Below are 27,942 nucleotides of genomic sequence, written 5' to 3'. Positions count from 1 at the left end.
AAGAAGTTTTACTGAAATTTACGGCAAAATGTCAAGTACTTTAAACAGAAAAAGGTTCATGCACCAACTGCTACTGTTCCTACAGAATGAATGCAACTGCAGACAAACTAGGAAAAGACTCAAAGCTCAGAGTACAGATAATCACAGTTGAAAATTACATTTTTGTTTAAAACAAAACAACAAAAATCAGAAATAAAAAGACAAAAAATACTGGAAACATGTCAGCATTAGGATAAAAAAAAAGCAGGTTAATTTTCTGGCGGAGAATCTTCATCAGAACAGTCCTAGTGAAAAGTCTCCCTCACCAGTTAACCTGGCCTCTTCAGATTTTGGTGGATCTGCTGCACATTTCCTGAGGTTAATCACAGTAGATCAGTGTACAAACCTTCTGAACTAGAATAAATAAATTATCCCTGCAGTGGAAAACCATTGTCAATATAAAACAATCCTTAATGTATCGGAATTGACCATTTCAGCTATGACATTCACATTATAACTTCCTTGCAATATACCGCAAGAATGTTATGAAGGGAATTAATGCCCTCTTGAAAAAGTTCAAACTCTACAATACTAGATTTCTCTGTGAAATTCAAGGCATTTGTATAATCAAGGAATTCACAAGATGGAATATATCAAAAACAATTCACAATAAGGGCATTCTGGGTATTCTTCAACCTATTACAACCTTATAATTGTCTCTAGTAACCATTATTATATATTTAGTGCAACCACATAAAAGGCTGAGTGTGGAGAAAAAATATGAAATTGCCTATGACTTTATTTTTGTTTTATTGACCAGAGTACACAGATACCTCAACAGGGAGTGCTATTCATGTGGGACACTGGCTCATCTACACTAGCCAACTAGGAAAATAAAAGCACACGCATTTTCACACTAAATAAATAGAAGATCACATCACCAAACACCAGCCATTCACTCCGACTAAATCCCAACTCCAATTTACTCACTCTACAGAATCCCAGTACAAAGGATTTCTTCCCTCATTCCAATTCAATCCAAAAAATCCTGACCTAAAGATAAAATGTATTAGAATTTCCTTCCTTTTCAAAAAAGCCAGTAAAAGAAAACAGACAAAACATTGACAGAAAGAATTCACTGGCACATTACTGCCCGTATTAGGTAATGGATCACTTTTGTGCAAATTATAACTCTGTGTAGCATTGCACTTCAATTGTTGAAGGGGGAACAAGAGACATTTGACATGTGCCAATTTCTGGATCTAGAGAGGGGTTTTTAGCACCAGTTTTATCCCCTTCTTTCCTGGAGGTGTCAACTGAACTGGATTCAGTTCCAAAGTCATGGTAATCCTCCAGTTGCCATTCTTAAGCAAGCCCAGACATCGAGTAGCAACGGGTTATTTTTACTAGGAAGGAAAAGGGGAAACACAGTAAGCCAATTCTGTACTCCTACCCCATTCACACACATGCACCTGCTGGGTAATAATCAGGTGAAGGAACCATTTGGCTGATATTCCCCCCATTATTCTGTTGTGGTCACTAATAGCATCCCTACAAATGCGCTGGCTCAGCACAGACCAGGAAAGCAAACTTGGACCTCTGGTCCCTGAAACTCTCAGATTAACAACCTTAGGCAACATTCCTGGGCAAATTAGTAAATGCTGTTGAATAGAAGTTGATTAAAAAGCATTCAGATTTTGAGCAACTTTTAAATTTCAACCAAAGTTTCCAAAATTAAACTGAAAGGCACTTTGTTCCATTTAAACATTTGAGAAGCTGTCACTGCTCCTCCAACCCACTGTCGTTGTGAGGACAGGAGTCTGCTTGACATGCACAGAAACCCACAAACTGCTGAGATCAGTCAGGTCCACATTACAGTGTAAAACCTGAGGGTGTGCATCTAGTTTCCTATTGTATTTGGTAGTTGTCCTTACAACTGGGAGCTTGCACAAATGCCTGAACGCTTTGGGCAAACTATAAAGCAAAACAAGGTCCAACTAAAACAAATTGATTTGACAGCCCTCTGAAACAGGACTGAAAAATATATGATTGGCATCTGTACAAATGATATGTGACCTTTGCAGTTTCAAAAAAACCAGAAATCACTTTCCCATACTTAGATCATAGAAACATCGAATTTCACATACATACAAAAAGTGTTCATTCATGTGGCAATGAAGGTTTCTCCTCTCCTGACACCGACAGCTCCATATAGAGCAGCCACGCTCTAGTACCTTGCACAAGTGGCCATTTTTTACTCATGAGCCTGAGCGCGGAGCAGACAGGCAATTTGACCATAATATCCAGAATGCACCCTTAATTTTCAATCAAACTTTTCAATTTGTGCAAATAAAGTGAATGAAGAGGCATTCCTTTGAAAAGATTTTCCAGTTAATTCCGTTAATAGTTCAGAGACTCATTACAAATAGAGGGGTGTCCAATACATTTGCAAAGAGCCACACGTGGCTAATTGCATTTCTGATTAGTAAATAGAATGAGTAATAGATGCTGTGGTTGGGCTTGTGATCTCAATACATAGATCTGCTGCGTGTGCATGTGAACTTTAACCATAATGCATTTATTGGTAAAATAGTAAGAGGTAAAGCAGTTTGTGTGAGTGCTTTTTGATCATTGTGAGGGCTTTACTTTCTTGGTTATGTTAAAATAGCGTATAACACGGGCGAAAATACCAGTCTTCAGTACCATGGAAACACCAGCAATATTGTTGAAAGGGGAGCTGCCTTCGTGGTTAGCTCTATCAATTGGAATAACTGCTCCAGGGCAGAAGAAAGCAACCCAACCAATAACAAGCAGTTCCAAAAGAATTCGTCGTGGTAGAGGTCGAGGAGCATCCAACTGAGTAGATGGAGAGCAGAGATGCATTTCATTGTCCGAGTAAACATTGTAAGCAAATCCTGTGATGAAGTCTAAATACCACTTGCAACTGATGAACAAAAACATAGCAGCTGCATTAAGATGTGACGTGTCTGTTTGATTTAAGCCAGAAATCCAAACTTGGGTGAAGATTGTTGCTGTTTGCAAGGCAATTTCTATCAAAATGAATGCATGAGGCTGAAAGGGTGTCGCTATGGTCCTGCCTCTGGCTGCTCAGCAGTTTCTATTCTATTGCATAACATTGCATTACTGGACAGTTAATGCTTGAAATTGAATTTAAAAGCCAGAAAAGTAGATGATATCAGAAACTCACAGTAGCAGGCTGTTGACCTAGGAATGAGGATCGACATGGAACATATTTAGAACACACTTCATTTCTTTGGACAGAAAGTCCTAATGTACATATATTTAGCCACAATTAAGCTCATAAGCCCAGGTCCACATTTGTTTCTTCCAATGAAAATCTGAAATGCAAGGGCAGCGGGAGCTGAGCATAGCACAGCCATCTTTCATAATGGAGCTTTGCTCATCACAAGCTCCCATTCAGTAGTAGCTCCAATTTAGGCATTAACAACAATTAATGTAGCCAGTTCTATGATGAATCTTGTAAGATTATCCCCAAGGAAATTGCTCTTAAAATAAATGTAAATTCCTGCTCGGTTTCCCTATTAATACAAGTTTTCTATCCTTGGCTTCTTTGAGTGCAAATAGGCCACTTATCAAAAAAACAGCTTTCACATCAGATTGATCACTGGGAACAGAATTTGGAGAAGAGGCTGAAAACGTCCCAACCCCAATGTTATACCACATGCAGCCAAAGCAACTTCTTCAGCTGTAAGTCACGTCAGTTGTGAAATTTAGTATTAGCTGTGCAACGCCTGCCCAGTGTGAAGGCAAACCAATGTTCATGTTCAATCATAGGCAAAAGTGCCTAGAAAGCTGCAAAGCACCAAAATGGGCAACTGCTCACCAATCCTGCCTGGTGTTCACTTGTCAACATTCAGGGAGCGTATGTTCACAACCTTCCCTGGTGAAAAGAACTTCAAGCAAACTGGCTCCAGTCCACAAATTGCAGTTAACTCATTTGGGAGATTCGAAAGTGTTTAGAAACTTTGAAATGATGACAATGTACATTTATATTTTTTTAAAAGCAAAGCACAAAATCTGAAGTTCTTGATTCCTTTGCTGTATCATCTGATACATTCCTCTTCAGACAGGTTATATATATTCTCTTCATCTTCTGTATCTGGTAAATTCCCCCACAGAAGCAGATCAACACCTGAAATCAAACAAGTTGCACTGTCAGCATTAGCATTCATTTTCCCCTTAATATCTAATCCATATACAAGATGGAAAAAAAATTCCAGAGGATCCGTATCTCCGCTGCCTACATCAGGAATCGATCAGAAGACCACTGCCTTTCATGATATATATTATTGACCTAAACTTGGCTGTACAGGGCAGAATTTCAAAATTTGAAAATGAGACAAAACTTGGAAGTCTTGTGAACTGTGAGGAGGAAATTGATAGACTTCAAGAGGAAATAGACGGGCTGGTGGAATGGGTGGACATGTGGCAGATGAAATTTAGTTCAGTGAAGTTTGAAGTGTTACATTTTGGTAGGAAGAATAGGGAGAGGCAATATAAAATAAAAGGTATAATTCTAAATTCTAAAGGGGATGCTGGAACAGAGAGACCTAGGGGTATAAATGCGCAAATCGTTGAAGGTGGCAGCACAAGTTGAGAAAGTGGTTTAAAAGGCATATGGATGCTAGGCTTTATAAATAGAGTCACAGATAACAAAAGCAAGGAAGTTATGATGAACCTTTATAAAACACTGTTTTGACCTCAGCTGGAGTATTGTGTCCAACTCTGGGCACTGCACTTCAGGAATGATGTGAAGGCTTTAGACAGGGTGCAGAAAAGATTTACAAGAATGGTTCTAGGGATGACGGTCTTCAACTACATGGATAGATTGTACAAGCTGAGGTTGTTTTCCTTAGAGAAAGTTAAGAAGAGATTTGATAGAGGTGTTTAAAATCATGAGGGGTCTAGACAGAGTGGATGGACAGAAACTATTCCCATTTGCGGAAGTATCAAGAACCAGAGGACACTGATTGAAAGTGATTGGCAAAAGAACCAATGACAACATAAGAGAAAACTTTTTACGCAGCGAGTTGTTGGGTTCTGGAATGCATTGCCTGAAAGGGTGGTGGAAGCAGATTCAATCAAGGCTTTCAAAAGAGAATTGGATAAGTAACTGAAGAAAAAAACTGGCAGGGCTACAGAGAAAGGGCAGGGGAATGGAACTAACTAAATACCTCTTGCAGACAGCCAGCATGGACGCAATAGCTGAATGGCCTCCTTCTGTGCTGTAACCATTCTATGATTCTATGATTATCCCAGAGTCCTACCCATTGAGCTTACCATCCTCCATTGAATGACCATCTCTCAGTGCATTGACTTCAAAATCCTAATCTAGAAATTCCTCCTAGGTCTGGCTTCACCTTACCTATACCTTCACCAGTGCCGAGACCTCTGTCACTGTACGTTCCCCTGCCCTGAATCATTGGTGGCAAAGCCTTCAGTCATTGTACCCCTGCCTCTTGGAGCTCTCTTCCCTCCACCTTGTTATGTCCATTAATTCAAAATCTTCCTCTAACAAAAACAAAGGCCATTTATTTTTAAAGTTTTATTTGAATTACTGGATAATTCATTTTATGAAGTAAAAGAGGATTTTGGATCAACAGGAATAGTTTGCACTATGGAGCTGAAATCTTGTAAAACTGTATGTTTAAAAAAAATTCTGAAGCTACTCTGTTAAAATAAATTGGAGCTCACCTTCGTGACATGGCCCAAATGTTACTGGTCATTACATCCACCTGGAATTCATCCAGATTGCAAGAGAAAAACTATTTGCAAGATTTAGGTCACTTCCTTTTGCTCCAAACAAGCCTGGTCTTCCTTTTAGATCACCTCAAATGTGCACACAGACAACTTTTTTTATACAGTAGGTTCAGGCTTTTATTGTATCAGATAGAAAACCCTCATTCTCTCCCACTGTCTCCAATCCACAAGTTTGTCTTTGATGTCATAATTCAATGCCTCAACTATGTGTAAAAATTGAGAGTTTTTTTTAAGTGCTTCCTGCTTCCCCCAATTGAAAATGTCAGTTCATTCTGTGATACTGTTTCACCAGTAATGTCAGCCATTAGGCACAACTCTTTATCCAGGTATTGACAAGACTACTAGGCTGGAAGGCATTAAAATAAAGCCTGATCCTGTCTCCAGTGGATATCCATATGTGCAGTTTCCAGCAGGGATCACTCAATAGTAATCAGGAATGGGAACCAATGATGATTTATTTTCTACATAGTTCAGGGGTGTTGTGGCCAATTATAGTGCCCTTAGATGTTTTCCATATCAAGGCAAACAACAGTACAGACTGTAAAGTGAACACAGGTTTCCCTGATCGGTAAAGTTCAGTGCTGTACTATATGGTACACTAACACACTAAGTCATCAGGGAATTATGTAAATTTGACCATAAAATATTTCAAAACTAGTGAAAATATCAAAGTATTTAACTAGTTATGTAAGGCAGAGTAAATCCAGGAGTTAAATGATAATATTTAATCCCAAAGAGCAATTGTAACTGCCTATTTTAAACATCTGATATTAGCACTTTTATTTAGATCCTGTATGACATACACCAGTCCCCAGTGGTCAAGTGCCCTGTTCTGTGGTCTCTACCAGTGATGATCTATAACCAGCAGACGAGGTGGATCATAGCAGAAGCTCAGATTAGTCTCCCCATCCATTTCCACTTTCTATTTCCTTTGAAAGCTTGGGATTAGGACCTTTCTTCATGGACAGCCAGGAATCCATTACTCCATGCAATTCATTGGCACAAGAACTACAAACTTCTGAGGTGTGATAAAATCACAATTTTATATCACTGTAAATAACCTACAAGATTTTGTGAGCGAGGGTTCATGTTGGTCTCAGTAATCTGATGTTATATCATTAGGAGCAATCACCCTTAAAACAGATGGCCTCTCAAGATTACCAAGAGAGCAGGTTTTGCTACATGTCGTAAAGTGCAGCATGCAAAAATTTAAATGATTGTAATAGCATTTGAGTTCAAGGACAACGTCTACAAAACAATCTTTCATACTTCAATAACAACTAGGCTATCAGCTCCCTGTGTGTATACAACACTAGCCGGCTGGACAATGGGGACACTATACTGCATTTTCCCAACTCAGCTTGATAATGTGCTTACCAGAGGAATCCAGCCTGTTGACAGCATAGATCACCTGGCTGTGAAACATCCAGAAATGGCCATTGTTACAGGAAAGCAAACACGGTTTGCATGGGATGACCACATGGTAGCCAACAGCATTACCACTGAAAACAAGAGAAAGTGATGATTGCATATGATCTGCTTTCACAGCTGTTGCAACAGAATCCTCTCCAAAGCACAACTTGCCCATTTTCCTTACAGAAAACTCATGTACTTCTTGAGTGGCAGCAAATTGAAAATCAATGCATAGCATACATTTATTATATATTTGAAGTAGAATATTTGACAAGAATACTTAAGTACACGCATCAGTGCTAAGAAAAAATGGGAACTGAGCTTCAAAAGTGTCAGGAATCAGCGGTCCCATTGGTTATGACACAAGCTGGTATAGTACTAATTCACACAGACCAGAAGGTTTCAGGTTTAAGTCCCAGGTCTGTGCAAAGTCAGCCAAGGTTTCACTTCCTGATCAAGTTACTTCTGCTAGCTTGTCCTAAGAACAGGATTAGGCTGAATCAAGCTGATTTCCACAGCTGAATAGCCTGCTAACATTCACACATGAAAAATGTAGCTACTACCTGTGGAAACAAACCCTGGTAGGGAATCAGCATCCTTAGAAAAGGGGATGAAAGTGGACAGCAACATTTGCTCTCCAAAACTTAGAACTCAAGATCTTATAGATACTTCTAACAACTTGCATCTATATAGAATATTCAAAACAGTAAACATCCCAAGATAAGATAAGGGGAGGGAGAAAACAATAAAGGAACAGATGCCTGAAGCATACTGAAAGGTTGGTTTAAAAGAAGGATTTTATAGGTGGAGAAAGAAATGGAGAGGTGCAGGTGTTCAGGAAGGATATTCAAACAGGGCTAGGTAGCTGAAGACTCTGCCACCAATTTGTGGGATGTATGAGAAGGGTAGGTAGAGGGGGGAGGATAAAAGAGTAGAAGGAGGAAAGTCAGAAAACATAAAAAGCTTGAATCAGAGAAGTGAAGGATCTAGGACTAGAGAAAGTTGTATAGAAAGGATGTGGCAAGGCCACTGGGAAACTTGATGACAAGGATTTTTAATTCAACACCTTGCAGGCCAAAGCTAATGTAAGTCAGTGAAAACAGGGACAACAGACACAGGAAAAGGACTATGAGCAGCTGTGTTCTGGACAAATTGCTTTATGAAGCATATAGGACATTGGAGAAATCTAGTCTAGAGGGGATAAGAACACAAAGGTTTCAGTGGTTGTGGAGCAGAGGTACAGGTAGAAGTAAGCAGTCTTAGTGATGGATAGGATGTGGGGTCAAAAAAAAACAAATCACTCATTGATCTTGTGGGACCTTGCGTTGCAAAAAATGGTCACCAAATTTGTCTACACAAGTCACTGCACTTCAAAGTAATTCACTGTATAAGACATTAAAGACCATATAAATATAAGTTTTTCCTTTATTTACTTTATTATAATTAAATTAATTGAAGGCATCCAAGCAGGAACTTCTTGTTCACTTCCCATTACTCTTGGTTTCAAAGGGAATTGGCATAATTTCTGGAATAAAGCACTATTAATGGTAAACATATGAAGTAGGTTATTAATGTGACAGAAAGGCTTTTTTAAATACATAGATTATTTATGGAAGCTATAAATAGCACATTTATCAAATGAGAAGCCAGCATTTGAAAACAGATACTCTTGGAATCAACAGCTGAAGAATATACACACACACACCACACTGCAAACATGAAATTATTTGGGAAGGAGAAAGTGAGAGAGCAGCAGAGTGAAACAGCGAACAAATGAATAAAACTAGTTTGAAATAAAAACAGAAAATGCTAGAAATACTCAGCAGGTCTGGCAGCATCTGTGGAGAAAGAAACAGAGTTAACGTTTTAGGTCGTTAATCTTTTGTCAGAACTGGAGTTCACAGATGCTGCCAGACCTGCTGAGTATTTCCAGCATTTTCTGTTTTTATTTCAGATTTCCATCAACCGCAATATTTTGCTTTTGAATAAAACTAGTGGTTATGGTGCTAGCCTAGCAACCCAAATGTTTAACATACTTCCTGAGCTGGGGCACTCAAAACTGGACACAATATTCTAATAGCCATTTGGCCAATAATTTGTATTGGTTTAGTATTACTTCTTTGCGTTTATACTGTGTCCCCCTATTTATAAAAGCTTGCACTCTGTATATTTTTTTTGAAGTATAGTCACTGTTATGCAGCCAATTTGCTTCCAGCAAGATCCCAAAAATAGTAAATGAATGACTAGCTGTGTTGGTTGAAGGCAGAATGTTGACTAGGACACCATTTGAAATTCCTGCTCTTCTTCCAATCGAGCTTTGGATTTCTTTCTGCCTACCCAAGCAGCAGACATAACTTGGTTTAACATCTCACTTGAACAACAGCACCTCTGGCAGTGCAACACTCACTCAGTACTACACTGAAATGTTAGCCCAGATTATGTGCTCAAGACTATGGTGAGATTTGAACCCACAATCTTCCGACAGAGGTGACTGAGTCAAGATGGCATCTAAAGAATATCAAAGAAAATTGGGGATGTTGAGGGGGACTTTGAGAGATTTTTATTGGGTTATGATATTAAGGGATAAGGAACCAACGCAAATAGATGGAATTAAATCAGCCATGATCTAATTGAATGGCAGAACAGGCTCAAAGGGCTGAATGACCTACTTTCGTTCCTATGTGCCTAAAAAAAAATTGGAAGAGTTATTGTGACTGTAGTTAGGGTCAAGCATTTTAGTTATTCTTGCCATGAGACAAAACAAAATCCAGACACTCATTCTTCCGTGGTCATTCATTTAGAACTTCCAATTACAGCTGAGAACAGACTTACCATTTTAAACATGCAATGTCTTTTATTTTACATTTGCAGCTTTCTGTGGAGTAGCAATTTCCAACAAAGTCCACGGCCCTGTAATTTAGAACAAGTCAGCGTGAAGTAACAGCTGCAATCTTCATCACTCAGTGGGACGTGCCCAAGCAGAATAATTGGCCCAACAGCAAGTCTATAGTCTGTCATACCAGTATTCACACCAATATAGGAGCCAAAGCAGTGGTACAACTATCAGCTTTGAATTACTTTCTGTAGGCAGTCTCAGCCAGGGCAACAGTACATGTGCCCTCATTGACTCAGTCTGCAGGGTTCCTGCTCCTGATTGCCACCTAGAAACCTTTTCTGTGTTTTTTACTGATGCGACATTGGCTCTGAACAGGACTAGCTTCAGCTGCAATAGTCTCCAAGATCAAATTACCCGACACTCACTTCTAGGCCCATACAAAGAATAAGCAATTTGGGGAGAAGCCAGAGTGCTGTAGATGCCAACTGAAGCTTATACCCCAGTGAGGAGAGAAGAGAGAAAATTGGAAATCATTTGCATTTTGGCAATAGTTGGCAATAGTACAAACCTCTACATGGGATTTCTGGGTCTAAAAGTATCCAGTACCTTGCTGACAGGCAAGTCATGATCAGGGACTCAAAGAATCAGGGTCATAATCGGATGTTCTACAGTACAGAAGAAGGTGAAGGCTTTTGAGAGGGTGAAGAAAAGATCTACAATATTGGTTGCAGAGATGAGGGACTTCAGTTTCGTGAATAGGAGATTTTGATAGAAGTGTTCAAAATTATGAGGGGTCTAGACATAGTAGACAGAGAGAAATTGTTTCCATTGGCAGAAGAATTTGGCTAAAGAAACAAAGGTGACATGAAGAAAAACTTTTTTTATGGAACGAGTGGTTAGGACCTTGAATGCACTGCCTGAGAGGTAGTGGAGGTGGATTCAATCCTGGATTAAAAAGAGAATTTGATAGGCACCTGAACAGAAACAATTTGCAGGCCACGGAGAAAAGGCAAGGGAGTGGGACTAGTTAAATTGCTCTTGCAGAGAGCTGGCACGGACTCGACAGGCTGAATTGGGCTCCTGCTATGCTATAACCATTCTATTTTGAGCTAGGCTGATTCACCAGCATGACACCACATAGTGGACTTCCACAATCTTAGAAACAGAAGATATTTTTAATGTTCAGAAAGAATATTTATCGATGTTTTAAAAGTTATACTTAGTCATAAAAGCTGAGTGGTGACCTAATAGAGATCTTAAAAATTATGAAAGGTTTTGTTCGAGTAGACACACAGAGAGTGTTTCCATTTGGGGAAGAGAAAAACTAGATGCTATCAATAAAAGATAGTCACCAAAAAATCAAAAAGAGAATTCAGGAAAAACTTCTTTACCCAGAGAGTGGTGAGAATGCGGAACTCGCTACCACAAGGAATAGTTGGGGAGAATAGTATAGATGATTTAAGGGGAAGCTAGATAAACTAGTGAGGAAGAAGAGAACAGAAGTTAGATGAGGAAGGATGGAAGGAAGCTCAAGTGAAGCATAGATACTAACATGGACTGGATGGGCCAAATGGCCTGTTTCTGTGTTTTGTATTCTATATAATTTTTGTTCACTCCTATAATACCCCAAAACTCTAATCAACTAGCCTTCAGTAAATTTATTTAAATTATTTTTTCTCCTACATTTTCCAATGTCATCTGCATTCAAAAATGGAGGAGATGTACTCTCAGGTGCCACACTTCAGAGAAAATCTCATTCCATTTGAGGTTGCGAGGTGGTCGGGTACATGTGATGTGGTATGAAATTTTGTTTGGCATTGCTCCTGTGAGGCACGTTGGGATGTTTTACTATATTAAAGACGCTATATAAATGCAATTTGTTGCTGTGAAACTCAAGAGGATCAGAAATTCTACACAGTAATGCAGTTAGCTGGGTGATATGCGTTACTATCACATATATAAGCCACCTCTGGAAAAAACAATTCTCACATATAGGCTGCACACTCCAATCAAATACCTTGTTTTAATAAAGTGCAACCTACATTGATTTAATACAGTGCGCTATCAGACAATGTTAATGCTAATGGTGGAAACTCCTTCATTCTTATCCCTCAGGTTGAGGGTGTGAGGGGAGGAGGAAAAACATCATCAGGATTATTACTATATGTGTAGACGCATGTGGTAAATAGTTTCCATATATCCAATTTAATCAGCATACATAAAGGAACAGGCAAAGTGAAATCAGCTGGAATCACAGCAGCTCAGGTCTCACAACTGCCCCACTGATGGTGCTCTGTTATAAGGAATAAGAAAGTAGGTCTAATTAAGGCAGTGCCAATAAATCAGAACCTCCTCGAAATAAAGACTTGAAAAAAAACCCATCTCTTCAACAAAAGAACAGAAAACTGGGCCTGGCATTTTGTATGAATGGAATACGTAACAAGAAATTGTTGGATATATTTATTCTGCTTGGTTATAGGATTGTCTTCACAAATGGAGTAAAAATTGAATGCATCAGCCATTATTTTGCAACAAATTGCAGGGGATTAATGCATCTTTTAAAAAATAGTCACTAGTTTGCTCTGGGACACAAGGAGTCATTGGGCACCTCCAGGACAAATGTCGCTAACAGTGGCAATATGGTCTGCCCCATGTCACATTTTCCCAAATCAATTATCTTTGCTTTCAGAAGGATTAAAATAAATACTCAAGCACAGGAGGGTATTGATGTGCCTGACAGCCATAGTACCAGGTCAATTGTGTTACAGGATTGCCTTTATTGGTAACACTGTAAAGTTGATGGGACATTAAGCCCACTGAGAGTAAAGCACTACACAATATGGCTACAGCTGGTAGAGGTCCTTGCTGGCATCAACTTCAGCTCAGGTGTAGCACTCTTGCCACTTAGCAACATACCTCCACTCCAGAGACTTGAGCACATAACCCAGGCTTACGTTCCTGTGCAGTACTGACAGAGTGCTGCATTGCCAGAGGTGCTGTCTTTTGGAGGGCACGTTAAACTGTTCTCTCCGGTGCACATAAAAGATCCCACAACACAATCAGAAGGAGGACAGGGACTTCTGGCCAACAACTGTTCCTCAGCTCACATCACTAAATCAGATAACCTGGCTATTTATCCCATTAATGTTTGTGAGACCTTTCAGCTGCATTTCCCAACATCACAACAGTGACTACATAAAAGTACTTAATTCGCTGTGAAGCATTGGGACATCCCAGGGTGTAAAAAGCTTGATTCAAATGCAAGCCTTTTCTTCATTCTTACTCTGTATTTTATTGCCATTAGTTCTGTTTGTTATACCAGTTTACTCACAATGATTAAAGGCCTTGTATACATTTTTTTCAAACCAATGTTATTCCCCCTTGAAGATGTGACCTTTTTTGGGGGGATATCCTTTCACAGACCCAATAGTTTTCGGGTAACTTGCCTGCAAGCCTAAACAGTGAGTGTTGGCACATTATTCAACTAGTGGGGGCCACAGAAAGAATGTTCACTTTGCGGTCCCTATCAAGCTTTGTTTAGCTTGCAAATCCTTCTGCAACACTACACCCAACTTTCTGCCACCCAGATTGAGCCAGAGCCTGTGTGGAACAGTGGTGAGGGAAGGTGTAGCGACACGACAGAAGAAGATTCAACTGGTAGGGGACAGGGGGCAAGAATCACAATTGAACCAGATTCTGTCCAAATACGTAAAGCCTGGCTCAGGTATAAAATTAAAACCCGACCTGGGCCCGACCTGACCACAGCCAACCCGAACCTGAACCCGAGCCCGAGCCCTTTAATTTTTTTTCACGCCCAACCCAACCTGACCCGACCCGACCCAACCCGACACGAATCTCCTTCATCTGTTCCGGCAGCAGGCGATTCCTGTGACTTCCCAGAAGCAGTGTCCAGCCCAACCCAACCCAAGCCCGAATGCTGGACTCGGAATTTCGACCCGACCTGACCCGAACTCGAAACATGTAGTCGGGTCTAGTCGGGTTCGGGTCAGGTAGCCAGGCTTTACAAATACACACATTTTCCAGCAGGAATCATGAGATAACAATGAGCAGTGGGAATCCTGGCAGAAAGCTTCCACTCTTTGGTCCAGGGATGCTGAGTCTAATATTAATCAGGTAACTCAACATTAACCTTCCTGTTTTGGATAATTTAACACCTCCACTGGGAGGAACATTCATTTCTAAGCCATTGGGTGCACCATCTATAAATTTCTAAACCAGTTCTGATCCAATTGGTTGGCAGAAAATACAAGTTAAAAAAAACTTGCATTTTTACAGTGTTTTTCACGACCTCAGGATGTCCCAAAGCACTTTACAGCCAATAAAGTACTATTAAAGTATAGTCACTGTTATAATATAGGAAATGTGGCAGCCAATTTGCACAGCAAGATCCCATAAACCGCAATGCGATAATGACTTGATAATCTGTTTTAGTGATGTTGATTGAGGAATAGATATTGGCCAAGGCACTGGGAGAACTCCCCTGCTGTTGAAATAGTGCCTTGGATCATTTATGTTCCCCTGAGAGGGCAGACAGGGCCTCGTTTTAACATCCCATCTGAAAGACAGAACATCTGACAGTGCAGCATTCCCTCTGTACTGCACTGGGAGTGCCAGCCTAGATATTTGTGTACAAAGCTAGAATTTGATGAGTCCGACTGCAGAACCAGAAGAAGGCATAACTTCTGCTTCTGCCATTTTTCCCATATCCCACACAATTCTGTATGTAAATGAACGGTAGGGTGACGGGCATGGGAGACACATGCAATCATATGGCAGGGACGGCCTTTCATTGGTGAAACCACGGTCACTGGCTCAAGCACCATGAACGCCACGGCTATAAAGCATTCTGTGTTTCGAGCCTCAAGGAGCAGCAGTCTTCATGTCATGCAAATATCTTCAGAGTTACCAAAATTAAATCTTTCACTTATTTGTAACTGCTTTTTCCTTCCTTAATTTTTCAAACCCAGCACCAACTCCCCATCATTTTTTGTTCACTACAGCAAGAACAAAGAAAATGGCAGCCAGCAGGCAGTGCCCCGCTCCACAGTTCAGTAATAGAGTCATAGAGTTATACAGCACAGAAACAGGCCCTTCGACCCATCGTGTCTGTGCCGGCCATCAAGCACCTAACTATTCTAATCCCATTTTCCCTCCAGGCCGTCAGGGAAAGGCGGGAGGTCCTCTTACCTGTAGATGGAGTCAGAAGACCCACCTGCCTGATCAAGGCGGCCTGGATGGAGGTCGCAAAGGAGGTCTCGAACTGTGGGGTGATATGGCGAACCTGGGTACAGTGTCGCAATCAATGACTTCTCAAATCAGTGAGGGTAAGTGGTCTTGGAGAAGCTGATCCATTTTTTATCCCGGGCTCCGTCTCTTTAAGACAGAGGCATGCTTTGGAATGTGTGAGCAGCCTTGGTGCCATACACTACTGAATGGCATTGTAGATGTGCTTGGATGTGTTGTACGAAAGTCAGTTGAGTCACTAAATGAGTGATGTCAATGCATGTATACAATGATTGTGATTCATCTTTTGACATGTCATTGAATCTGCACCATCTTATCTTATCTTATCTTTGGCCTCCTTGTCTCGAGAGACAATGGGTAAGCGCCTGGAGGTGGTCAGTGGTTTGTGAAGCAGCGTCTGGAGTGGTTATAAAGGCCAATTCTAGAGTGACAGACTCTTCCACAGGCGCTGCAGATAAAATTGGTTGTCAGGGCTGTTACACAGTTGGCTCTCTCCTTGCACATCTGTTTTTTTCCCTGCCAACTGCTAAGTCTCTTCGACTCGCCACACTTTAGCCCCGCCTTTATGGCTGCCCGCCAGCTCTGGCGATCGCTAGCAACTGACTCCCACGACTTGTGATCAATGTCACAGGACTACATGTCGCGTTTTCAGACGTCTTTAAGGCGGAGATATGGACGGCCGATGGGTCTGCATCTACTGTAGGATAAACGCACCCACAAGCAGCGTGAGTGGGCAAAGGCAGGTGGAGGTGGTCCTAGTCAGCAGAGTGCTGGAGGAGGACTGAGGAGGAGGCCACAGAAATAGCAAGAGCGGAGGGAGGAAGGGCAATCACAGATGGCATGGCAGGATCCTCAAGGCATAACAATGAAGTGTCATCTTCAGTCTTGCACCCATATGTGCACACCAAAGGTCACTGACCTGAAACGTTAACTCTGCTTCTCTCTCCACAGATGCTGTCAGACCTGCTGAGTATTTCCAGCATTTCTTGTTTTTATTTCAGATTTCCAACATCTGCAGTATTTTGCTTTTATTTTAGTGTGTAAACTCATGTTCAGCTGATGCATAATATGCCTCTGTTTGTGTCTCTACTGCAGGTGCATGCACTCGAGTCTCAGAACGCTGCGAAGCCCAAGATTCCTCCTCTGGGGAGGAAGATGAAGCCAATGCCCCAGAGGGTGCACCGTCACCTGCCTCTTCTTCCACCTCCACCAGCGCAGATACGTCCACAGGGGGTTTAAGAGTAGAATCTGGGTCACAATCTGGTGTGCCCGACACAAACACGTACCAGCATTTGAGGGGGCATGTGCCAGCCGAGTCCCCTGACAATCGGAGGACTGATGGGGACCAGGCCCCTGCTCAGCCCCACGCTCATGATGATCCTCTGTTTGTTGCTACGAGAAGTCTGATGGATGTGCAGCAAAGCCATGTGGAAAATATGTCGGAGATGCCTGAGGTCATGCGTGGCTATGTCAGAGATGCCTGAGGTCATGCGTGGCTTTGCGTGTGCCATGGAGCAAGCCATGATGTCTGCCATGTCCCAGGCATATGAGCATATGGCTTCCTCAGCGAGAGCTTGGCAAGCTCTGTGGTGAGTCTGGTTGAGCACTCGAGTCATATCGCTCTGACCTGCACTCCATCGCTGTAGCCATGGGGTCCATGCAGCAGAGTCTAAGCGACGGGGAATGAGGAACCTGGACCTCCCTACAGTTGCTCCTTCCCCTCATGGAGACTGGCAGGTGCCTCATGCATCCAGATGGAGGGCGAGCATGTGCCAGCTGCCCTGGGGCCTTCCTCTCTGGACACCCCCAAGATAAGCGGAATCTCATTCCCCCCCACCCCCTGACATTGACCCCCTTAACTCCAGCAGGTGAGTACACAGGGGATACTCACACACCAGTGCTGCAGACTCCCAGTAGGATGGAGCCATCAAGGCCCCATTCCTCCAAGGGATGCCCGCCACGGTCATCCACAGCAACAGGGCAGTGCACTAAGCAGACTGTCTCCACCTCAGCTGCTAATGTCGGGGTCGCACCTAGACATAGTGGTAGAAAACAGAAAAATAAACAGTTTTGAGCACAAAGGTGGCACGGGTGCTATAAATATTGTGCACATATTGCAGAAGTTTAAATATATCTTTATTAACTGTGATATTTGATGCATTCTTGTAAATTGTTTGCTTTGTTTCAGTTGAAAGGGAAAATGTTTATTGGAGGCCTAGGCAGAACCGCACTGATGCTTGCAAAGCATTTCAGTAAGTGTTCAGTGTCCATTTATCATTGCTATTTGAGCCTTCAGTCTTCAATGATGGCTGTGCGTTGTTTGCAGATTTTTCATTTTCTTCACTACTAACATGCCTTACATTTGTGGTTCTGCAGTCACACCGTTACTTTCCTTGCATTGGTGTATTGTCGGTTCCATTGTAGCCCTGAGAAGATTTGATCTGTCGGTCACATCAAAGTGCTGCAACATTGTAGCTTCCTATGCACGCGGGTTAATGCCTTGATGCAGGACAATTTTTCCAATGGAGATGCAGGTCTCTTTTAATGAAGTTAATAGCATACAGGCCGTTAGGCACATCCCCACTACAGGTTCATGTTGTCAGAAGAGCCCTTATTCATTGCTGCTATCAAAAAGAAGACCTCAGGCGTATGTGAACATATTTGGAGAATGTTTTTTCTCCTCCCAACGTTCCTTTATGAAGTGGTTTAATGTTGTCTAAAATATGCAAATATTAGGTTTTCCCTGACGTCTTTTTCACATGGCCCTTATATCTATAACGGCATCATTGGCAATGTTGTCCTCTTCCTTACCCTCTTCATAGTCATGTTCATCTGAGGAGGACCGCTGTTCCCCCACCTGCAGAATGTTGCCGCAACTAATTGCCAGCAGACAACAATTATTCTTGAGACCCTCTGTGACACGTACTGAAGAGCCCCTCCAGACTGGTCAAGGCAGCAGAGTGCATTTTCAGCATGCCAATGGTGTGTTCGATGATGGCTCTGGTAAATGTGTCTCTCTACAGCTGTGCTTTAGGGATGCCGCACTGGTGTCATCAACCATGTACAAAGGGGGTAACCTGAGCGGGGAGACTGAGGAGGAGGAAACAAGGATAGAAACGAAAGACAGGAAACAAAAAGGCAAAAGTGGAATGCCTAGAAATCAAGGGCAAGAAACAAATACGGCCATAGTGCGAAATAATGCTAAGAGTGTTAAAAAGACAAGTCTAAAGACATTGTGTCTCAATGCGCGGAGTATTCACAATAAGGTAGGCGAATTAACCGCGCAAATAGATGTATATAGATATGATATAGTTGCGATTACGGAGACATGGCTGCAGGGTGACCAAGGATGGGAAATGAACCAGGGGTATTCAATATTTAGGAAGGACAGGCAAAAAGGGAAAGAAGGTGGAGTAGCGTTGTTAGTAAAAGAGGAAATCAATACAATAATGAGGAATGATATTAGCTCAGAGAATCCTGATGTGGAATCTGTATGGGTGGAGCTAAAAAACACCAAGGGGCAGAAAACATTGGTGAGGGATGTATATAGACCCCCAAACAGCAGTGGTGATGTAGAGGATGGCATTAAACAGGAAATTAGAGATGCATGCAATAACGGTGCAACTGTAGTTATGGGTGGCTTTATTCTACATATAGATTGGGCAATCCAAATTAGCAATAATACTGTAGAGGAGGAATTCCTGGAGTGCGTACGTGATGGTTCTTTGCACCAATACATTGAGGAACCAACTAGAGAACAGGCCATCCTAGACTGGGTATTGTGTAATGAGAAAGGATTAGTTAACAATCTTGTTGTACGGGGTCCCTTGGGGAAGAGCGACCATAACATGATAGAATTCTTCATTAAGGTGGAGAGTGAGAGAGCTGATTCTGAGACGAGGGTCCTGAATCTAATAAAGGAAACTATGAAGGTATGAGGCACGAGTTGGCTATGATAGATTGGGGAACGTTACTTAAAGGGTTGACAGTGGATTGGCAATGGCTAGCATTTAAAGAGCGCATGGACGAATTACAACAATTGTTCATTCCTGTCTGGTGCAAAAATAAAACAGGAAGGGTGCCTCAACCGTGGCTTACAAAATAAATTAGGGATAGTATTAGATCCAAGGAGGAGAAATATAAAATGGCCAGACCAAGCAGCAAACCTGAGGATTGGGAGCAGTTTAGAATTTAGCAAAGAAGGACAAAGGGATTGATTAAGAAGGGGAAAATAGAGTATAAGAGTAAGCTTGCAGAGAACATAAAAACTGACTGTAAAAGCTTCTATAGATATGTGAAGAGAAAAAGATTAGTGAAGAAAAATGTGGGTCCCATACAGTCAGAAACAGGGGAATTTATAATGGAGAACAAAGAAATGGCAGACCAATTAAATACATACTTTGGTTCTGACTTTACAAAGGAGGACACAAATTACCTCCCAGAAATGTTGGGGAACATAGGGTCCAGTGAGAAGGAGGAACTGCATGAAATCAGTATTCGTAGGGAAATGGCGTTAGGGAAATTGATGGGATTGAAGGCCAATAAATCCCCAGGGCCTGATAATCTACATCCCAGAGTACTTAAGGAAGTGGCCCTAGAAATGGTCTATCGACTCTGGAACAGTTCCAACAGATTGGAAGGTAGATAATGTAACCCCACTATTTAAAAAAGGAGGTAGAGAGAAAACAGGGAATTAATAACCAGTTAGCCTGATATTAGTAGTGGGGAAAATGCTAGAGTCCATTATAAAAGATGTAATAGCAGAGCATTTGGAAAACAATGACAGGATCGGACAAAGTCAACATGGATTTATGAAAGGGGAATCATGCTTGACAAATCTACTGGAATTTTTTGAGAATATAACTAGTAGAATAGATAAGGAAGAACCAGTGGATGTGGTGTATTTGGACTTTAAGAAGGCTTTCGATAAGGTCCCAAATAAGAGATTAGCGTGCAAAATTAAAGCACATGGGATTGGGGGTAAGGTACTGACATGGATTGAGAACTGGTTGGCAGACAGGAAAATAAGAGTAGGAATAAACGGGTATTTTTCCAAGTGGCAGGCAGTGACTAGTGGGGTACTGCAGGGATCAGTGCTAGGACCCCAGCTATTCACAATATATATTAATGATATAGATGAGGGAATTAAATGTAATATATCCAAGTTTGCAGACGACACCAAACTGGGTGGGAGTGTGAACTGTGAGGAGGATGCAGAGAAGCTCCAGTGTGATTTGGACAGGTTGAGTGAGTGGGCAAATACATGGCAGATGCAGTATAATGTGGATAAATGTGAGGTTATCCACTTTGGTGGCAAAAACAGAAAGGCAGATTATTATCTGAACGGCAATAGATTGGGAAAGGGGGAGGTGCAGCGAGACCTGGGTGTCCTTGTGCACCATTCACTGAAAGTAAGCATGCAGGTTCAGCGGGCAGTTAAGAAGGAAAATGGTACGTTGGCTTTCATACAAAGAGGATTCGAGTACAGGAGCAAGGATGTCTTGCTGCCATTATACAAGGCCTTGTTGAGGCCACATCTAGAGTATTGTGTGCATTTTTGGCCCCGATTCTGATGAAGGATGTTCTTGCAATGGAGGGAGTGCAGCAAAGGTTCACCAGACTGATTCCTGGGATGGCAGGACTGACGTATGAAGAGAGATTGGGTCAATTAGGCTTGTATTCGCTAGAGTTTAGAAGAATGAGAGGGGGTCTCATAGAAACCTACAAAATTCTAACAGGATTGGACAGACTAGATGCAGGAAGGATGTTCCCGATGGTGGGGGAGTCCAGGACCAGGGGTCACAGTCTAAGCATAAGGGGTAAGCTATTTAGGACTGAGATGAGGAGGGACTTCTTCACCCAGAGAGTGGTAAACCTGTGGAATTCTCTACCACAGAAAGCAGTTGAGGCCAAATCATTAAATATATTCAAGAAAGAGTTAGATATCATTCTTAAGGCTAAAGGAATCAAGGGATACAGGGAGAAAGCGGGAACAGGGTACTGAGTTTGAATGATCAGCCATGATGGTATTGAATGGTGGTGCAGGCTCAAAGGGCCGAATGGCCTACTCCTGCTCCTATTTTTCTATGTTTCTATGTAATCCTTGTCACCAAGGATCCAGCCATCTACTTCAGCTGGTTTCTCAAAAATTCCTGTCAGCTGTGAGTTCCTCAAAATTTATGAGTCATGACAGCTCCCTGGGAAACATGTGCAAACATGAATGATTCTTCTCATGTGGTCGCAAACCAGCTGTACATTCAAAGAGTGGAAGGCTTTGCAATTCACAAATGCAGCAGGCTAGTCCCAGGGAGCTCTAATGGCCACATGAATGCATTCGATCACTCCTTGCACTCTAGGGAACTCGTTGATGGCACCGAAGGTTGCAGATCTTGCTGCCTGGCTGTCCCCATCTACAGGTAAGTAGATTAAATCATTTGCTCAACGAAATAGGGCATTGGTCACCTCTTTGATGCACCTATGGGTTTCAGACTGTGATATGCCACATATGTTGCCCGTTGATTCCTGGAAGACAAACAAATTGAGTGCAGTAGTCACCTTGAGGGCAACTGGCATGGGATTCCCACCAAAGCCAAGCGGTTGCAGATCATGCCGCAGGATCATACAAATTTCTGTGACCATTTCACATGACATCCTTTGGCATGGCTGGTATTGCCTCTCTGATATTTGAAGGTAATTTGTCCTTGTCCTGAGTATGTGATGAAGTGCCAATGCCTGTCTTCGATAACGCCGTTCCTGGATGTCATAATTCGGAGCATCCTCACCTTGTTGTTCTGCCTGTTGCTGGCGTTCAGGCATCATGCATTGAGGGGAAAGAGCCCTCCTTAGTTGCTCCCTCTACTCTTCTTCCCATGGTAGTAGACAAATTGGGTGTATGAGACCCATGTTGCTGCAGCTTTTCAAATAATGAAATAAGCAGAGGGTTTCAATTCAGTTCTCTGTTGCCAGTCAGCTGAGCCATCGAAGCAATGTGCAGTTCGCTTTTATATGCCTTAAAATTGCAGCCAGGTGGAAATCCCACTATCATTTGTCTCCTCCCACTCTCCTTGCGATCCTTGAGTGGCCATGTAGTTTGCATTATCAACAGCTAAACTGGAGTCAATGGGAATTGGGGGGAAACTCTCCACTGTTACACCAAGCACAAAGGAAGATGGTTGTGGTTGTTGGAGGTCAATCATCTCAGTCCCAGGACATCACTGCAGGAGTTCCTCAGGGTAGTGTCCTAGGCCCAAACATCTTCAGCTGCTTCATCAATGACCTTCCCCCCATCATAGGATCAGAAGTGGGGATGTTCGCTGATGATTGCTCAATGTTCAGTACCATTCGCAACTCCTCATATAACTGATGCAGTTGTGTCCATATACAGCAAGACCTGGACAACATCCAGGCTTGGGCTGTTAAGTGACAAGTAACATTCGCACCACACAGTTGCCAGGCAATGACCATCTCAAACAAGAGAGAATCCAACCATCTCCCCTTGACATTCATTGGCATTACCATTACTGAATCCCGCACCGTCAACATCCTGGGGGTTACCATTGACCAGAAACTGAACTGGACCAGCTATATAGGTACTGTGGCTACAAGAGCAGGTCAGAGGCTAGGAATCCTGCGGCGAGTAACTCACCTCCTGACTCCCCAAAGCCTGCCCACCATCTACAAGGCACAAGTCAGGAGCGTGATGGAATACTCTCCACTTGCCTGGATGGGCGCAGCTCCAACAACACTCAAGAAGTTCGATACCATTCAGGACAAAGCAGCCCACATGATTGGCACCCCATCCACCACCTTCAACATTCACTCGCTCCATCACCAAGCACAGCAGCAGCAGTGTGTACCATCTACAAGATGCACTGCAGTATAAAGCCTGGCTCAGGTATGAAATTAAAACCCGACCCGGGCCTGACCCGACAACAGCCAACCCAAACCTGAACCAGGCCCAAGTCCTTTAATTTTCTTCCTGCCTGACCCGACCCGAAAATATCAAACATATTATTGAAACAATAAAAAATCACGTCAAAACGTAGATAAAAAGAAAACAACACAACAAAACAGTACAGTCCAGCTCGACCCGACTCGAGCCCGAATGTTGGACACAAAATATAGACTGACCCAAACCGAAACCGGCACATGTAGTTGGGTTTGGTCGGGTAGCCAGGCTTTATTGCAGTAACTCACCAGGGCTCCTTCAACAGCACCTTCCAAACCTGCAACCTCTACCACCCAGAAGGACAAGGGCAGCAGATGCATGGGAACATCACAACCTGCAAGTTCCCCTCCAAGCTACTAACCATCCTGACTTGGAAATATATCACCGTTCCTTCACTGTCACTGGGTCAAAATCCTGGAACTCCCTTCCTAACAGCACTGTGGGTGTACCTATCCCACATGGACTGCAGCAGTTCAAGAAGGAGGCTCACCATCACCTTCTCATGGGCAATTAGGGATGGGCATTAAATGCTGGCCTGGCCAGCGACGCCCACATCCCGTGAAAGAATTTTTGAAAAATTATTGGAGAAAATGGTATGTGTACAATTTAGAGCAAGTCTCCCCATCTTCCAATCTCCTCCTGTAACCTTCCAGCCTGCACCCGTTACCCTTAACCCACCCAATATAACCTTAATCCTTCCCTCTGTTACCATTGAACCTTCCCCCATTACCTTGGATAGTGTCATAATTAATTTATTCATGCCATTCCTCCCCTGTTCCTACTCCCATTACATAGAAACATAGAAAATAGGAGCAGGAGTAGGCCATTCGGTCCTTCGAGCCTGCTCCGCCATTCATTATGATCATGGCTGATCATCCAACTCAGTAACCTGTTCCCGCTTTCCCCCCATATCCTTTGATCCCTTTAAACCCAACAGCTATATCTAACTCCTTCTTTAAAATATACAATGTTTTGGCCTCAACTGCTTTCTGTGGTAGTGAATTCCACAGGTTCACCACTCTCTGGGTGAAGAAATTTCTCCTCATCTCAGTCCTAAATGGTTTACCCCGTATCCTTAGACTATGACCCCGGTTCTGACTACCCCACCATCGGGAACATCCTTCCTGCATCTACCCTGTCAAGTTCTGTTAGAATTTTATAGGTTTCTTTGAGATCCCCCCTCACTCTTCTGAACTCCAGCGAATATAATCCTAACCGACTCAATCTCTCCTCATAAGTCAGTTCCGCCATTCCAGGAATCAGTCTGGTAAACCTTTGCTGCACTCCCTCTATAGCAAGAATATCCATCCTCAGATAAGGAGACCAAAACTGCACACAATATTCCAGGTGTAGCCTCACCAAGGCCCTGTATAATTGCAGCAAGACATCCCTGCTCCTGTACTCGAATCCTCTCGCTATGAAGGCCAACATACCATTTGCCTCTTTTACCGCCTGTTGGTCCTGCATGCTTACCTTCAGCGACTTGTATACAAAAACACCCAGGTCTCGTTGCATATTCCCCTCTCTCAGTTTATAGCCGTTCAGATGATAATCTGCCTTCCTGTTTTTGCTGTCAAAGTGGATCATCTCTCATTTATCCACATTATACTGCATCTGCCATGCATTTGCCCACTTACTCAACTTGTCCAAATCACCCTGAAGCCTCTCTGCATCCTCCTCACAACTCACCCTCCCACCTAGTTTTGTGTCATCTGCAAATTTGGAGATATTACATTACATATTACATTTACAATCGTCATGCCAACTCTAACCCTTGATCCTCCTCAAATCCACCTTAATATTATTGCCAAGTCTCGTTCCCCTCCCTATGAGGTCATAGAATACCCAACCCAAGTCTTGGCCTACCCCCCCTGCAGAATCCATTCGCTCCCATTGACTGTGACTGCTCCATCTATCAGCCAGTACCCTGAATTTGCCCCACAGGTTCCCGACATTGACAGCACTCATCCCTCCCTTTAGGCTGCTCATGACCATCTGTTGATCGTAATGCTCAAATCAACCACCACCTCTGCAGCTGCCCACATCCAGCCTCAGCACCAATAGCAACCATTACAGACCCTGGACGCTTCCCTCTTCCCTCCTTGCTTCTCCATGCACCCGATCACCCCTACCTGTCCTCCCCGAGTACCCTCCCCGCTCCTCCCCCATGCCTTCGCGCCATCCCGAGAGGAATCATCCTTGCTGGTGCCGAGCCTGAAGACAAACATCCATTCCAATGTTGGTGTTCGTTTTGCCGATGAGTTCAAGAAAGAAAAACACTGACCTCTGACTCAACTGCACAAAGTCGACTGGCATGTCCACTTAATCTGGCAGGTAGGACTTAACTGGAACTAAGCGTGAGGTAATAAGTATTCATGGCATGTAAATGAATGCAAAGCTGCAATCCACCACCATGCGGGGGGAACCCCGGAATGCCGCAAACATGCCGTCAACTTAATTTCGATAAAAAATCCTGCCGTCAGAAATTAGAAAAAACACTTCCAACCTAAGTTGAGGGGTGATAGATATAGGACAGATGTCAGAGGTAGTTTCTTTACTCAGAGAGTAGTAGGGGCGTGGAACGCCCTGCCTGCAACAGTAGTAGACTCGCCAACTTTAAGGGCATTTAAGTGGCCATTGGATAGACATATGGATGAAAATGGAATAGTGTAGGTCAGATGGTTTCACAGGTCGGCGCAACATCGACGGCCGAAGGGCCTGTACTGCGCTGTAATGTTCTAATCTAATCTAATCTAATGAAATCACCCCGCATGCCAAACATTCTGCTCTTGCAGGGCTCATAAAATTCCACCCCAAGTCTCAGGAGTGGGATTTGAACCCACGGCCTTCTAACTCAGAGACTAGAGTGCAACCGAGCCACAACTGACAGTTTCTATCAATGTAAACTTGCAAACATGTCATTACATAGTAGTTACAGCACAGAAACAGATCAGTCAGCTCAACTGGTCTATGCTGGTGTTTATGCTCCACACGAGCCTCTCCCATCTCTCTTCATTTCACTCTATTTGAATATCCTATTCCTTTCTCCCTCATGTGTTTTCTAGCTTCCTCTTAAATGCATTGATGCTATTCACCACAATCACTCCTTGTGGTAGCGAGTTCTACATTCTCGCCACTTTCTGGGTAAAGAAGTTAAAAGTCATTAAAATACCAAGAACTACAAATCGTAATGCATTAGCACAGAGTGAGCAATATCACAGTTTGATCCTTACCTTGTTGGAGGGATATCAGTGGAGTAAAGTTCCACATCTGTATCAGCGAGCAGGACTGCCTTCATGCCTCGGGCACACAGCATATTATCACAGAACTTGCAGCATAGCAACGCAACCAGCTTATTCTTAAACGTCAGTGTCGACATCTCTGACTTCTGTTACTGAACTTGATAACGGTCAAACGTACTTTAAAAAATGTACTTTTAAAACTGTCTCTCCAATTTGCCCCAGTGAATCAGTGGGTGAAATTATTAAATCGGATCATTAAAATATTCTTAATGACTTGTTTGTAGCAAATATTGATTCACGCTGTTTCTGTTCCCAGAAGAAAAAGTTGAATCTTGAAACACCCCACTATTTCTTGCAACTTAACACACAATCTCACTTTCCAACATCAAACTTTCACTCAATTAAAATAAAAAGTCAGTCAGACAACTTTCCCTCCCTAGATGTTTCAGACTGCTTGGCTTGCTCTCAATACCTGAATGTGCCCTTTCAGGATTACTATGTACTCCACTCTCATTACACCTCAGGCTCACACTCCTCGCTGTCTTTGTAGATCTGACCATTAGTGCATTTTTGACAGTCTCCCAACCCTCGTTAATCACGTGTGCCTGCCTGGATCTCTCTAGCAAAAGCTGGCTCTGGCTATATTTCTAATGCCTTTATGTGTACTCAGTGTCACTGCCCGAATCTCAGTGTCTGTCCAGAACTCCCCTGTATATCAGTAGCTGTGTTAACATATTTGACTGCTCCTCCCGTTTCGCAGGATCTGTCTCCCTCAAGCTTTGCGTACAAGTTCTATGTACCTCTCTGCAACCACACCCTCAACCTTTCATTGTCCCTTTCTCTATGTGCCTCTCTCAGTATATAACAACCCTCTCCCTCAGACTACCTCTGGTGATCTCTCTCTCACTCAGTGTGGTATGTGTGTGCTCCCTTTTGTCTGTATGCCTATATCTCTCAACATGTACCATCCATCTCTCTCAGGCTATCTTTATATATATATCTTGATCCCTCTATCTCTCAGTACACACTGACTGATCCCTCTATCTCTCAGTACACACTGACTGACCCCTCTATCTCTCAGTATACAATGATCCCTCTATCTCTCAGTACACACAGACTGATCCCTCTATCTCTCAGTATACACTGATCCCTCTATCTCTCAGTATACACTGACTGATCCCTCTATTTCTCAGTACACACTGACTGATCCCTCTATCTCTCAGTATACACTGATCCCTCTATCTCTCAGTACACACTGACTGATCCCTCTATCTCTCAGTATACACTGACTGATCCCTCTATCTCTCAGTATACACTGACTGATCCATCTATCTCTCAGTATACACTGACTGATCCCTCTATCTCTCAGTATACACTGATCCCTCTATCTCTCAGTACACACTGACTGATCCCTCTATCTCTCAGTATACACTGATCCCTCTATCTCTCAGTATACA

The 27,942-nt window shown here is 42.7% G+C and overlaps 1 protein-coding gene across 2 annotated transcripts; it reads right to left on the bottom strand.

Moving 5' to 3' along the window:
• Positions 1-27,818, bottom strand: fam72a (family with sequence similarity 72 member A). 2 transcript variants are annotated; one of them, XR_010977520.1, is made up of 5 exons: positions 26,477-27,818; positions 10,027-10,104; positions 7,159-7,283; positions 3,845-4,153; positions 1-3,204 (listed from the first exon to the last, which is right to left on the bottom strand). XR_010977520.1 is itself a non-coding variant. In XM_068057536.1 (4 exons), exons 1-4 carry the CDS (start codon positions 26,620-26,622, stop codon positions 4,065-4,067), a joined length of 438 nt encoding a protein of 145 aa, XP_067913637.1. In that variant the 5' UTR covers positions 26,623-27,818; the 3' UTR covers positions 1-4,064. The 2 variants fall into 2 exon arrangements, 1 of the variants encoding a protein (XP_067913637.1); XM_068057536.1 differs by having other exon boundaries at positions 1-4,153.
• Between the last annotated feature and the right edge of the window lie 124 nt (positions 27,819-27,942).

This window comes from Heterodontus francisci, chromosome 25 (genome assembly GCF_036365525.1).
Source record: "Heterodontus francisci isolate sHetFra1 chromosome 25, sHetFra1.hap1, whole genome shotgun sequence".
In the NCBI taxonomy this organism is placed as follows: domain Eukaryota; kingdom Metazoa; phylum Chordata; class Chondrichthyes; order Heterodontiformes; family Heterodontidae; genus Heterodontus; species Heterodontus francisci.
Note: the sequence above shows the minus strand (reverse complement) of the source record. Positions and strands in the feature narration are given on the sequence as shown.

Bases quoted from the DNA above. Each gene is read 5' to 3' on its own strand.
- fam72a (XM_068057536.1), bottom strand. From the start codon at position 26,622: ATGTCGACACTGACGTTTAAGAATAAGCTGGTTGCGTTGCTATGCTGC. The intron at 10,105-26,476 runs GTAAGGATCAAA...TCTAAATTACAG, and splicing joins ACTGATATCCCTCCAACAAG to GGCCGTGGACTTTGTTGGAA. The intron at 4,154-7,158 runs GTAAGCACATTA...GTTTGATTTCAG, and splicing joins CAACAGGCTGGATTCCTCTG to GTGTTGATCTGCTTCTGTGG.